General features: G+C 47.3%; 2 protein-coding genes across 6 annotated transcripts in view; one reads left to right on the top strand and one right to left on the bottom strand.

The window, feature by feature from the left end:
- Positions 1-4,876, top strand: part of lmx1a (LIM homeobox transcription factor 1, alpha) — a 20,339-nt gene extending 15,463 nt beyond the window's left edge. For both annotated transcript variants that reach the window (XM_081717367.1, XM_035524411.2), the window contains exons 8-9: positions 2,362-2,517; positions 2,598-4,876. In XM_081717367.1, the coding sequence (XP_081573493.1) occupies positions 2,362-2,517; positions 2,598-2,734 (293 nt within the window). In that variant the 3' untranslated portion in view covers positions 2,735-4,876. The remainder of the gene's footprint in view (positions 1-2,361; positions 2,518-2,597) is intronic.
- Positions 4,877-5,009: 133 nt separating this feature from the next.
- selp (selectin P) overlaps positions 5,010-12,500 on the bottom strand; it is an 8,171-nt gene continuing 680 nt past the window's right edge. For 2 of the 4 annotated variants that reach the window (XM_035524563.2, XM_035524564.2), the window contains exons 3-17: positions 11,559-11,930; positions 11,171-11,278; positions 10,613-10,798; positions 10,331-10,516; positions 9,861-10,046; positions 9,511-9,696; positions 9,032-9,220; positions 7,988-8,176; positions 7,518-7,703; positions 7,168-7,353; positions 6,689-6,877; positions 6,294-6,479; positions 5,688-5,903; positions 5,441-5,560; positions 5,010-5,289 (exon numbers count right to left, since the gene is read on the bottom strand). In XM_035524563.2, the coding sequence (XP_035380456.1) occupies positions 5,225-5,289; positions 5,441-5,560; positions 5,688-5,903; positions 6,294-6,479; positions 6,689-6,877; positions 7,168-7,353; positions 7,518-7,703; positions 7,988-8,176; positions 9,032-9,220; positions 9,511-9,696; positions 9,861-10,046; positions 10,331-10,516; positions 10,613-10,798; positions 11,171-11,278; positions 11,559-11,930 (2,750 nt within the window). In that variant the 3' untranslated portion in view covers positions 5,010-5,224. The remainder of the gene's footprint in view (positions 5,290-5,440; positions 5,561-5,687; positions 5,904-6,293; positions 6,480-6,688; positions 6,878-7,167; positions 7,354-7,517; positions 7,704-7,987; positions 8,177-9,031; positions 9,221-9,510; positions 9,697-9,860; positions 10,047-10,330; positions 10,517-10,612; positions 10,799-11,170; positions 11,279-11,558; positions 11,931-12,500) is intronic. The other 2 variants (XM_081717357.1, XM_081717356.1) reach the window with 2 other exon arrangements.

Here is a 12,500-nt window from a genome sequence, read left to right as displayed (position 1 = left end):
CACACACTGTACCTCCTACACTACACACCTCCACCCTCACACTGTACCTCCTACACTACACACCTCCACCCTCACACACACACACTGTACCTCCTCCACTACACACCTCCACCCTCACACACACTGTACCTCCTACACTACACACCTCCACCCTCACACACACTGTACCTCCTCCACTACACACCTCCACCCTCACACACACACTGTACCTCCTCCACTACACACCTCCACCCTCACACTCACACTGTACCTCCTACACTACACACCTCCACCCTCACACACACACTGTACCTCCTCCACTACACACCCTCCACCCTCACACACACTCACTGTACCTCCTCCACTACACACCTCCACCCTCACACACACACTGTATCTCCTCCACTACACACCCTCCACCCTCACACACTCACACTGTACCTCCTCCACTACACACCCTCCACCCTCACACACTCACACTGTACCTCCTCCACTACACACACTCCACCCTCACACACACTCACACTGTACCTCCTCCACTACACACCCTCCACCCTCACACATACTCACACTGTACCTCCTCCACTACACACCCTCCACCCTCACACACACACACACACACACACACACACACAGTACCTCCTCCACTACACACCCTCACACACACACTGTACCTCCTGCACTACACACCCTCCACCCTCACACACTGTACCTCCTCCACTACACACCCTCCACCCTCACACACTCACACTGTACCTCCTCCACTACACACCCTCCACCCTCACACACACACACACACACACTGTACCTCCTCCACTACACACCCTCCACCCTCACACACACTCACACTGTACCTCCTCCACTACACACCCTCCACCCTCACACATACTCACACTGTACCTCCTCCACTACACACCCTCCACCCTCACACACACACACACACCCACACACACACAGTACCTCCTCCACTACACACCCTCACACACACACTGTACCTCCTGCACTACACACCCTCCACCCTCACACACACTGTACCTCCTCCACTACACACCCTCCACCCTCACACACTCACACTGTACCTCCTCCACTACACACCCTCCACCCTCACACACACACACACACACACTGTACCTCCTCCACTACACACCCTCCACCCTCACACACACTCACACTGTACCTCCTCCACTACACACCCTCCACCCTCACACACACACACACACACACACACACTGTACCTCCTCCACTACACACCCTCACACACACACTGTACCTCCTACACTACACACCCTCCACCCTCACACACACTGTACCTCCTGCACTACACACCCTCCACCCTCACACACACTGTACCTCCTCCACTACACATCCTCCACCCTCGCACACTCACACTGTACCTCCTCCACTACACACCCTCCACCCTCACACACACTGTACCTGCTCCACTACACACCCTCCACCCTCACACACTCACACTGTACCTCCTCCACTACACACCCTCCACCCTCACACACACACACACACACTGTACCTCCTCCACTACACACCCTCCACCCTCACACACACTCACACTGTACCTCCTCCACTACACACCCTCCACCCTCACACACACACACACACACACACACACACACACACACACACACACTGTACCTCCTCCACTACACACCCTCACACACACACTGTACCTCCTGCACTACACACCCTCCACCCTCACACACACTGTACCTCCTGCACTACACACCCTCCACCCTCACACACACTGTACCTCCTCCACTACACATCCTCCACCCTCGCACACTCACACTGTACCTCCTCCACTACACACCCTCCACCCTCACACACACAGTACCTCCTCCACTACACACCCTCCACCCTCACACACTCCACTACACACCCTCCCTCAAACCAAAGACAACTCACTCACAGATGTTCACAGACGTTAAAAGATGTTAATAGACGTTAATAGATGTTAATAATGTTAATAGATGTTAAGAGATGTTACTAATGTTAATGTTAACAGATGTTAATAGACGTTAATGTTAATAGATGTTAATAGATGTTAATAGATGTTAATAGATGTTAATAGATGTTAATAAATGTTAATAGATGTTAATAATGAAAATTGATGTTAATATATGTTGATGTTACTAACGTTATTAATGTTAATAGATGTTAATGGGCGTTAATAACGTTAATAGATGGTAATAAATGTTAATAGACGTTAATAGATGTTAATAATGTTAATTGATGTTAACAGATGTTAATAGACGTTAATAATGTTAATAGATGTTAATAATGTTAATAGATGTTAATAGATGTTCACAGACGTTAAGCAGGATGACCTGTGTGGTTGGTTGTTTTGCCCTGCCTCTGCTGACACAGCGCCCCCGTGTGGAGGACTGGTGAGCATGGCGTATGCATCTACAGGCCAGCAGCAGCAGGACAGGCCGTCTCTGGAAGCCTGTGGCTTTAAGCTGGACCCGTTCCAACAAGGCCTGACCCCCCCTCAGATGCCCGGAGACCACATGAACCCTTACGGTAGGACGCACAGGCGACTTCAGCCCTCCCAAACGCAGCTTCATTCCTCCACTTTCCAAACCTGCTGTGTCTCACTTCAGGCTGTGAAGGGCTGTATGGTAACGTGGACAGCGACCCATCCTGTCACCATGGAGACTGTCTGTCCTCCGGGGAAACGCCAGTCTTGACCCCCATCGACCTCTTGTTTTCCATGCAAGACTCTTACTTCTCGTCCTGAGTGTGTGTGTGGGAGTGTGTGTGTGTGCGTGCACGTGAGTGTGTGTGCGTGTGTGTGTATCATGTGTGCGTGCGTGTGTCTGTATGGTTGGTTGTTGTTTGATGGTATGTGTTTGTATTTGTGTGTGTTTGTTGCTTGGTTGAGTGAATTTCTGTGTATGTATTTCTGTGTGTGTGTGTGTGTGAGAGAGAGAGAGAGTGTGTGTGTGTGTGTGTCTGTATAGTTGCTTGTTGTTTGGTTGTATGTGTTTGTATTTGTGTGTTTGTTGCTTGGTTGAGTGTATTTCTGTGTGTGTGTGTGTGTGTGTGTGTGTGTCCTTGCATGGCCCAGGACATCACTGATAATGGTGCTTCATGACAAGACTATATTGAATATATTTAATGTACTGGATATATTGAATATATTGAATGTATTGAATGTATTGGATATACTGAATGTATTGGACTGTGACTAGAATGATTAGGGCAAGATGTCCTCTGTGTATTTTCTATTTATTGCTTTGTGTTTTGCCTGTTATCTGTTCAGATTGTTAGACTTTATTTACAATTAAATAAATGACTGATCAAAAAAGGTGTCCACATACATATGTAGGTGTCCACATACATACGCAGTAAATACATATTATCTATGAGCTCCTAATTAAACTAACAATGCCACATTACTATAATATACATTAGATAGAATATTGGGTGCAAATCTGGTTTTCTTATTAATTCTAAAATTCTCCACATTTTGTAAAATATTGTGTTCATAACACTCCTTATGTATTATGCAGAATTATGTAGACGTCTGCACATCCAGCTGGTACGCAGCAGCTGGATTTGCTGCCCATATGCTCTAGTGATGAAGACTTCTGGAGCCTTCCTCCGTCTTTCCCAGGCCCCGTCTGCAGTCTCAGAGCACTGGTGCAGTCCTGACCGCTCACCTAGTCCTCTTCACCCGCCGCTGCAACCTCTGCACGGTCTCCCTCTCTCTAGACACCCGGGACCACCCAGAGGGCCGCGACGGGGGTGCTGGATAATCTCCACGGGGAGAAAGCACACGGTATGCTGAGTTACGAGCGAGCGTTCCGTCGCTCGCTGCGGCTCGCCAGCTCGTGTTTCTGGAGACGGAAATCAGAGCTGGAGATGCACGGGCGCTCACGAACAGTCTGAACGACTGTCAGCGCGCGCCAAGGCTTCTGGGAGAGAACAGAGACGAGCAGCGATCCGGGCTGCGTGCGCGCCTACCGTAAGCGGGCCGGCGTTAAACCAAAATCAGAATGTGGCCACCAGCAATAACCGGACCAAGCACTCGCCGCACGCGCACTTCGCCAATCGCTGTCGCGCGCAGCGGTTTGGCCGGGCCGTGTAGTCTCCGGGGCATTCCTTGGCTCACGCGTTACGTAAGGGGGAGAAAATCTAGTCAAATGGCTCGCATGCGGTCGCAGCAGGCGCAGATAGCCTCGTTATTATTCTGATAGCAGCCAGGAGACTCGCAGTCAGCGGATCGGTAATTTATTAGGGCGGCAGTGCCAGAACGGCGCGGGCGCTCTGCCTCCTAACCGGTATAATTGGCGTCACGCTGAGACGCTGCAGAGACAGATGCGTCTGTATATCGTCTGTCACGATGCTGGCTGGCACTAATCACGTTTTCTAGCACTCACTAAACATTTCTGCTGATCATGTCAGTGAATCGGTGATCATCTACAAATGTCCCTACTGTAGAACTCACAAAGGCGCGTGAACGCGCGTGGACCTAATGAGGCAGGCTACCACGCGTGCGGGTCTCCCGCTATAGCTGGGAACAGGCCCCACGCGGAGAGAGAAGGGGGTTAAAAAGTGGCTGAGCGAGACTGTCACTTCCTGGCGGGACACCCTGCGTGCGTGTGACGGGTACCTAATCTAATGCGCCGGTCCAGCCCGGACTGTCAGACTCGCGGACTTAACGTGCACATACCTGAGACTGTCTAATTCTGCCATGTGTGTGCACGTCTGCCGCCCCGCAGAGCTCAGGCCCCCACCTGCGCAGGTGGAGTCACCTCCAGGCTGGCAGCAGCGTGGCTTCGACGTCATGACGTTCAGCACGTCAGTAAACGTATTGTGTCACGTAAGTCCAAAGTGCACGTGTTTGCAGTGCGGAGGTTCAGGCGTGGTACTCCTGCCCCGGACACAGACGCGTGCACGTGTGTGTCTTTACGGTGACAGGAGTCGTCTTCTCTGTCGAGGTATTCGGACCAAGCCTTTTAAATGCGTCTGTCCCCCACACGCACATCAAACCTGCAAAGCCATCCATCTGGTCTCGCGTTACTTTATTTACACAGACGTCCTTTTTATTTTGGTGCTCAGAAATATGACAGCAAAACGTATCACAATATTTTTTTAAATTTTTTTTGGAATTAAAGAGAATGACATATTTTGTGAAATGTTCCACACACGCACACCGCTAAGACGGTACACGACAGATTGTCTCATTTTCAGCTACTTCTTGTTTCCACAGAAAATGTTGCGGCTAAAGCTCCTCGAAGGCTGGGTTCAGCGAGCCCTCCCAGGCCGGCGTATAAGGTGTGAGCTTAGCTGGAACGAGAGCGGGACAACTATAAATTCACACACAAAGTCAGCGAAGTATAATTGACACATTATGACGCACCCGTGACTATTTTTTTGGCTGTGGCGAGGCGCCCTCTAGTGGATTAGAAGAATAAGAAGATAAGAGAATGTCTCTTACACTTCTCGGTGAACTGCACCAACCGAAAAATCAGTCCTGCTCCAATCAGCAGGGCAAGGGCCGATCCCGCCCCGATAGCGCCATACACAAGCATGGCAGTGCCTAATGGCATCTCCTCCACTAAAACACACACACACACACACACATACACACACACACACACACACGCACAAAGGGCCTTTAGCAATTAATGTTTCATTAATATTTAGTACATGATGATCACGCCACGCTCATGACTTGGTCTTACCAACACAGGAAGGCAAAGGCTCTGTTTGTGTCCAAAGCCCAGTGGAAGTGCAGATCAGCTCACTGGTGCCGTTTAGTACGTAGCCTTCAGGACACCAGAACATGCACTGGGAACCGAAGCTGAAGACGGCCCTCGGGTGGGTGCAGTTCATAGATGGGACAGGTGAGCTGTCTGCCGGGGCCGGAGAGGTGAGCAGGAGTGGCTCACACTTAACAGCTGTGTATGAGTGTGTGAGTGTGTGTGTGAGAGAGTGTGTATATATACGTACATGATGCATGCAAGAAAAAAAGAAGGTGTGACATCAAACTTTTGTCTACTTAAAACAGGTTTAATTTTAGATTAGATTACATTATTTCCTTGGCATGTTATATACTATAAAAAAGATTTTGATATGTTTTCATTTATGGCATTTAGCTGATGCTTTTATCCAAAGCAACTTACAATCATGAGTACAGTATTTAGTAATTGACGGTAAAGGCTTTTGCTCAGGGACACAACAGTGGTAACCTGGCCATGGCGGGACTTGAACGATTAGTATTCATATAACTAAACCACTGCCCAAACTGGTTTAAATATGTTCATATGTTTAAAATGACATTCATTTACCATCACAAGAAGGCATTTCTTGACTCCAGGATCCCGCAGCGGTGCAGTCCAGCTGGGACTCTCCTGTGAGCCCATAGCCTCTGTCACATGCCACAGTGCAGCGCGAGCCGTAGCTGAAGACAGAGTGCCGGTGAGAACAGTTCAACAAGCCTTGCTCAGGACTCAACAGCAGGGGACACTTGCGAGCTACAAAAACAGAACAGACACAATAAAGCTCTTGATCACTGTATGAGTTGGTATTAGGATCACTGTATAATTTAATTTCACAGGAGGGGTTTTCCCTTTATTTAACAGGAGTGACATCATGACTGCGTAATAAGCTAACAGCAGGTCTTGTAAACATATTTCATAGGACAGAAGAGTGTAACCTTCTGCCATACCTGAATCATCAGTACCTGTGCAAGTGGGGGTCCTGTGTGTCCACTGTCCGGTGTGATTGCACTGGGTTGTGTGTGAGCCTATCAGCTCAAAGCCCTCCTCACAGCTGAACATACACGTGGAGTTGTAGCTGTTTGTGTTGAGAGGATGACTGCAGTTCATTCTCCATCCACCGGAGGCAGTAGAGAGCGGGGCACACTGCACCGCTGTGAATTCACACACAGTGTATTAAACCATGGCAGACCAGGCCCATGGTCTCATATTCACAATATTCTACACCAGATATTCATAGTAATGCGAATGTGTCATGTGAAAAGGTTTAAATGCTAAATTTACCACATGGGAAATGACCACATATGTGCTTAGTACTGAATGCAGCGTTGCAATTCAAAACACACATGGCTGTGATTTACTTTTCAAACTGACTTCTCACAAGTAAAGCGACCATGGTAGCTGATTATTTCGAACTCTCTCTAGTCACACACTGGCAATTTACCTTTGCAAACAGGAAGCTTGTGGCTCCACGTCCCTTGGGAGGTACAGCGGGTGACGTTTGTACCCATCAGTAGAAAACCAACATCACACTGTGACCAGCATGAGGAACCATAACTGGGTTGTCCCACAAGGTCCAGGCAGTGAACAGACCCATAAGGGACAGACTGCAGTGTGTCACACCTTACAACTTATAAGACATTAAAATACAGTCAACAGATGCACCACAGAAACTCAGATGCTAAGACACATTTACGTACTGATCCACGGACATTATGATAAGAGTTTATTCAGCCTTTCTCTGGACTCAGCAGCAGGGGGCGCTGGTTGTCAATGTCAGGACCGATTCTGTACCTTCACATGTAGGCGGACCTGCTGACCAGTGGCCGGTCTGGAGGCAGGTGAGTGTGTTCTCTCCCCTCAGTGTGTATCCTTCCTCACAGGACACAGCACAGGAGGAACGGAAGGAAAACTTTCCCAGGGGATCAGCACAGGTCATGTGACCCTTTTCAGGGGCCATAAGGGGGTCACAGGTCATTGCTGTAGTAACAAAATACCATATTGGGTCAAGCATAAATGCTTATTTCCCTCACGAAGAGTGCTGATCTTCATTCGTGAATTTACGAGATCAGTGTGTGAGAAAAATGTGGTTGTGTTACCCAGTGAAACTGAGAGTGTTTCACAAGAAAGGAAGGAAGAGGCCTTGATGGTGAGAACTACACGAGTTACCACACACAAAAAACAACAACTTTGAACCCTCCCAGTGAAGATAAATCAAAGTAATGAAAGTTAACATGCCAGCAGGGACATGTCTGATTCAGTACCTGTGCAGGTGGGGGTCCTGTGTGTCCACTCTCCAGTGTGATCGCACTGGGTTGTGTGTGAGCCTATCAGCTCAAAGCCCTCCTCGCAGCTGAACACACACGTGGAGTTGTAGCTGTTTGCAGAGATCGGATGACTGCAGTTCATTCTCCATCCACCGGAGGCAGTAGAGAGCGGCGCACACTGCACCGCTGTGAATTCACACACAGACAGTGTTTCACAGGGATCAGCACAGGTCATGTGACCCTTTTCAGGGGTCACAAAAGGGTCACAGATCACTACTGTAATAGTCAAAATGACAGAATGTGAGGTATAGTGCCAGGCAAAGCTAATTTAAACATCAGTATAGTTAGTGTGAAAGAACAGATACAGATCTCATTCACATTCTCACATCAGAACTGAATTCAACAAGCATGTCTCATCACTGGAAAATGTTACTGTGGACTTTAATACAGTGGGATTAATACAGTGGGATTGATACAGTGGGATGTGGGAGGTTGTGATGATTTGAATTAGCCTGTCATCAGAAAGTAACACAACTTTTATTGCTGTATGGATAGTCTGTCCCTCAGAAAAGCCCTTGTAGTACAGCAGTATTAACTAGCTAGTTAAGTGTTTATCAGTCATAACAAAGTGAAGATTTTACATTCAAGAGGATCAGTCTGATACTTAATTTTTAAGGTTTATCAGATTAATCTGACTGACTCAGTAAAATAGATCCAGTACCTGGTTTAAGGACCATGATTCAGATCTGTTTATGGACACATAAGTGGTTTCTAAGGTTGACATGACGCAGGCTGTGGACATGTTACTCTGAACTAGCGATGGACTGAGGGACCAAGAAGACCTTGTGTCTGGTTTAGTCCCCACATGGCTGAGATTTGCTAGATAAAAACGGACATCCCGAAGGAGGCCAAATTCCACAGTGGACGTCCCAAATCCAGGTGGTACTGGGGAATTAAAACTACATAACTGCTATACAACATCTGACTGTACTGCCTAGAACAGAAGAGTGTAATCTTCTGTCATACCTGAATCATCAGTACCTGTGCAGGTGGGGGTCCTGTGTGTCCACTGTCCGGTGTGATTGCAATGGGTTGTGTGTGAGCCTATCAGCTCAAAGCCCTCCTCACAGCTGAACACACACGTGGAGTTGTAGCTGTTTGTGTTGAGAGGATGACTGCAGTTCATTCTCCATCCACCGGAGGCAGTAGAGAGCGGGGCACACTGCACCGCTGTGAATTCACACACAGTGTATTAAACCATGGCAGACCAGGCCCATGGTCTCATATTCACAATATTCTACACCAGATATTCATAGTAATGCGAATGTGTCATGTGAAAAGGTTTAAATGCTAAATTTACCACATGGGAAATGACCACATATGTGCTTAGTACTGAATGCAGCGTTGCAATTCAAAACACACATGGCTGTGATTTACTTTTCAAACTGACTTCTCACAAGTAAAGCGACCATGGTAGCTGATTATTTCGAACTCTCTCTAGTCACACACTGGCAATTTACCTTTGCAAACAGGAAGCTTGTGGCTCCACGTCCCTTGGGAGGTACAGCGGGTGACGTTTGTACCCATCAGTAGAAAACCAACATCACACTGTGACCAGCATGAGGAACCATAACTGGGTTGTCCCACAAGGTCCAGGCAGTGAACAGACCCATAAGGGACAGACTGCAGTGTGTCACACCTTACAACTTATAAGACATTAAAATACAGTCAACAGATGCACCACAGAAACTCAGATGCTAAGACACGTTTACGTACTGATCCACGGACATTATGATAAGAGTTTATTCAGCCTTTCTCTGGACTCAGCAGCAGGGGGCGCTGGTTGTCAATGTCAGGACCGATTCTGTACCTTCACATGTAGGCGGACCTGCTGACCAGTGGCCGGTCTGGAGGCAGGTGAGTGTGTTCTCTCCCCTCAGTGTGTATCCTTCCTCACAGGACACAACACAGGAGGAACGGAAGGAAAACTTTCCCAGGGGATCAGCACAGGTCATGTGACCCTTTTCAGGGGCCATAAGGGGGTCACAGGTCATTGCTGTAGTAACAAAATACCATATTGGGTCAAGCATAAATGCTTATTTCCCTCACGAAGAGTGCTGATCTTCATTCGTGAATTTACGAGATCAGTGTGTGAGAAAAATGTGGTTGTGTTACCCAGTGAAACTGAGAGTGTTTCACAAGAAAGGAAGGGAGAGGCCTTGATGGTGAGAACTACACGAGTTACCACACACAAAAAACAACAACTTTGAACCCTCCCAGTGAAGATAAATCAAAGTAATGAAAGTTAACATGCCAGCAGGGACATGTCTGATTCAGTACCTGTGCAGGTGGGGGTCCTGTGTGTCCACTCTCCAGTGTGATCGCACTGGGTTGTGTGTGAGCCTATCAGCTCAAAGCCCTCCTCGCAGCTGAACACACACGTGGAGTTGTAGCTGTTTGCAGAGATCGGATGACTGCAGTTCATTCTCCATCCACCAGCGGCATTAAATGGAGGACATTGAACAACTGTAATTTTGAAAGATCAAACATCTCTCAAGAGACTGCCACAGGAATCCTGTAGAAGGTTGTAATGTAAAGATCAGGGGAATAGACCACGCCTACCTTGGCACTGAGGGGGACCACTGTTCCACTGCCCTGAAGTCAGACAGTACAGATTCTGTGAACCCTGCAACCTGTAACCACGGTCACACTGGAACTGGCAGGACGAATTGAACTGAAACGGCCCATATGTGTGGTCACACTGCACAAAGCTGTGTTCTGGGTGTTTAAACACACCACACTCTATAGCTATAAAGAGAGAGGGAAAGAGAGAGATTACAAAGTACACACACACACACACACACACACTCACACACACACACACACACACACACACACACACACACACACACACACACACACACACACACTCACACACACACACACACACATGCACACACACACACACATGCACACACACACCCACACTCACACACACATACACATAAACACACACACACACTCACTCACACACACACACGCACACTCACACACACACACACTCACACACACACACACATACTCATACACACACACACACATACACACACACACACACACACACTCACACACACACACACACACACACACACACACACACTCACACACACTATGCTGTACCTTTCTCACAGCGGAGACCAGTGAAGCCTGGCTCACACAGGCATGTGAAGTTGCCTATAGTCTCCACACATTCAGCGTTCTCACTGCAGGATGACTGCAAACAAGACGCTGTAAATATGATGAAAATTAAGACTCTTTTATAAGAAAGTTGAGAGCTAAACAACGCTATAATGTCACATGATCTATGAAAGGAATATATTTTAATATTTATTTGTTTGTATGTATTTACTGGAATGCAGCTATGTCAGTGCTGTATCTATCATGGCTTGTCCTTGTACTTAGTTTAAAAAAAGTTCTCTGGCTCGATGTCTAAGCCTTTAGCATTTCAGGTAAGAGCTTCATGGCTCAAATACAGCTCAGAGAGATTTGAACGGGAGAGTCTCGCTACCCTCGTAACAAAGCGCTGCTTTCTTTTTGCTGCATTTCTCATCGTTCCACATGGCTGTGTCACGTAACCTCTTGATGTAGATCTCCACGCAGTCTTCGCCTTTGCCCTGGTTATTGGGCTCTCCACTGGCCCAGTTGGCTGCCTCAGGGGTCAGGGGCTTCCTGGTACCCACCCACATCCACCCATCCTCCACCTTCCTGATGCCAATCCAGTAGTAGGTGGGGTGGAAGGGCAGCACCTGGTTCAGGTGGGCGATCTCGTCCTGGTTCTGGATGGCTACCATACCTGTGTGGTGCTGCTGGCACCACTGCAACGCTGTCTTCCAGTCCATGTCAGTGTCCACTGTGTAATGGTATGTCCATGACTGGACTTCTAATTGGCACAGGATTGGTTCTGTTAGAGTTATTTAGGACTATTCCACAGTTCTCAATGAAGTCTGATCAAATATTCCTGATATTTCACTGAGTCTGTTTATATTGCACTACTGCATTATGAGTGAAAGTAAAATAATTATAGTTTACCTTAAAGGAATTCTCCAGAATTAAACATAAAAAAAACCCATTTTATTCAGAACTGAGAGTAGTTGAAAAAGTCATGTCCTGGAGTCATGTCCTAGAGTCATGTCCCAAGGTCATGTCCTAGACTCATGTCCTAGGGTCATGTCTTAGAATCATGTCCTGGGGACGTCTAGGAGAGGTAATTTTCTGGCTATGTCTGTCAATAACAAAATAATTTTAAACTGGTCTGAATACAGAATCAACCATTTACACTGGTCTGAATACTGAATCAACCATTTGAACTAGTCTTAATACTGAATAAACCATTTAAACTACTCGGAATATAGAATCAACCATTTAAACTAGTCTGAATACTGAATAAACCTTGTACACTATTCTGAATACAGAACCAACCATTTAAACTGTTCTGAATACTGAATAAGCT

This window comes from Electrophorus electricus, chromosome 7 (genome assembly GCF_041902795.1).
Source record: "Electrophorus electricus isolate QZ-2024a chromosome 7, ASM4190279v1, whole genome shotgun sequence".
Lineage (NCBI taxonomy): Eukaryota > Metazoa > Chordata > Actinopteri > Gymnotiformes > Gymnotidae > Electrophorus > Electrophorus electricus.
Note: the sequence above shows the minus strand (reverse complement) of the source record. Positions and strands in the feature narration are given on the sequence as shown.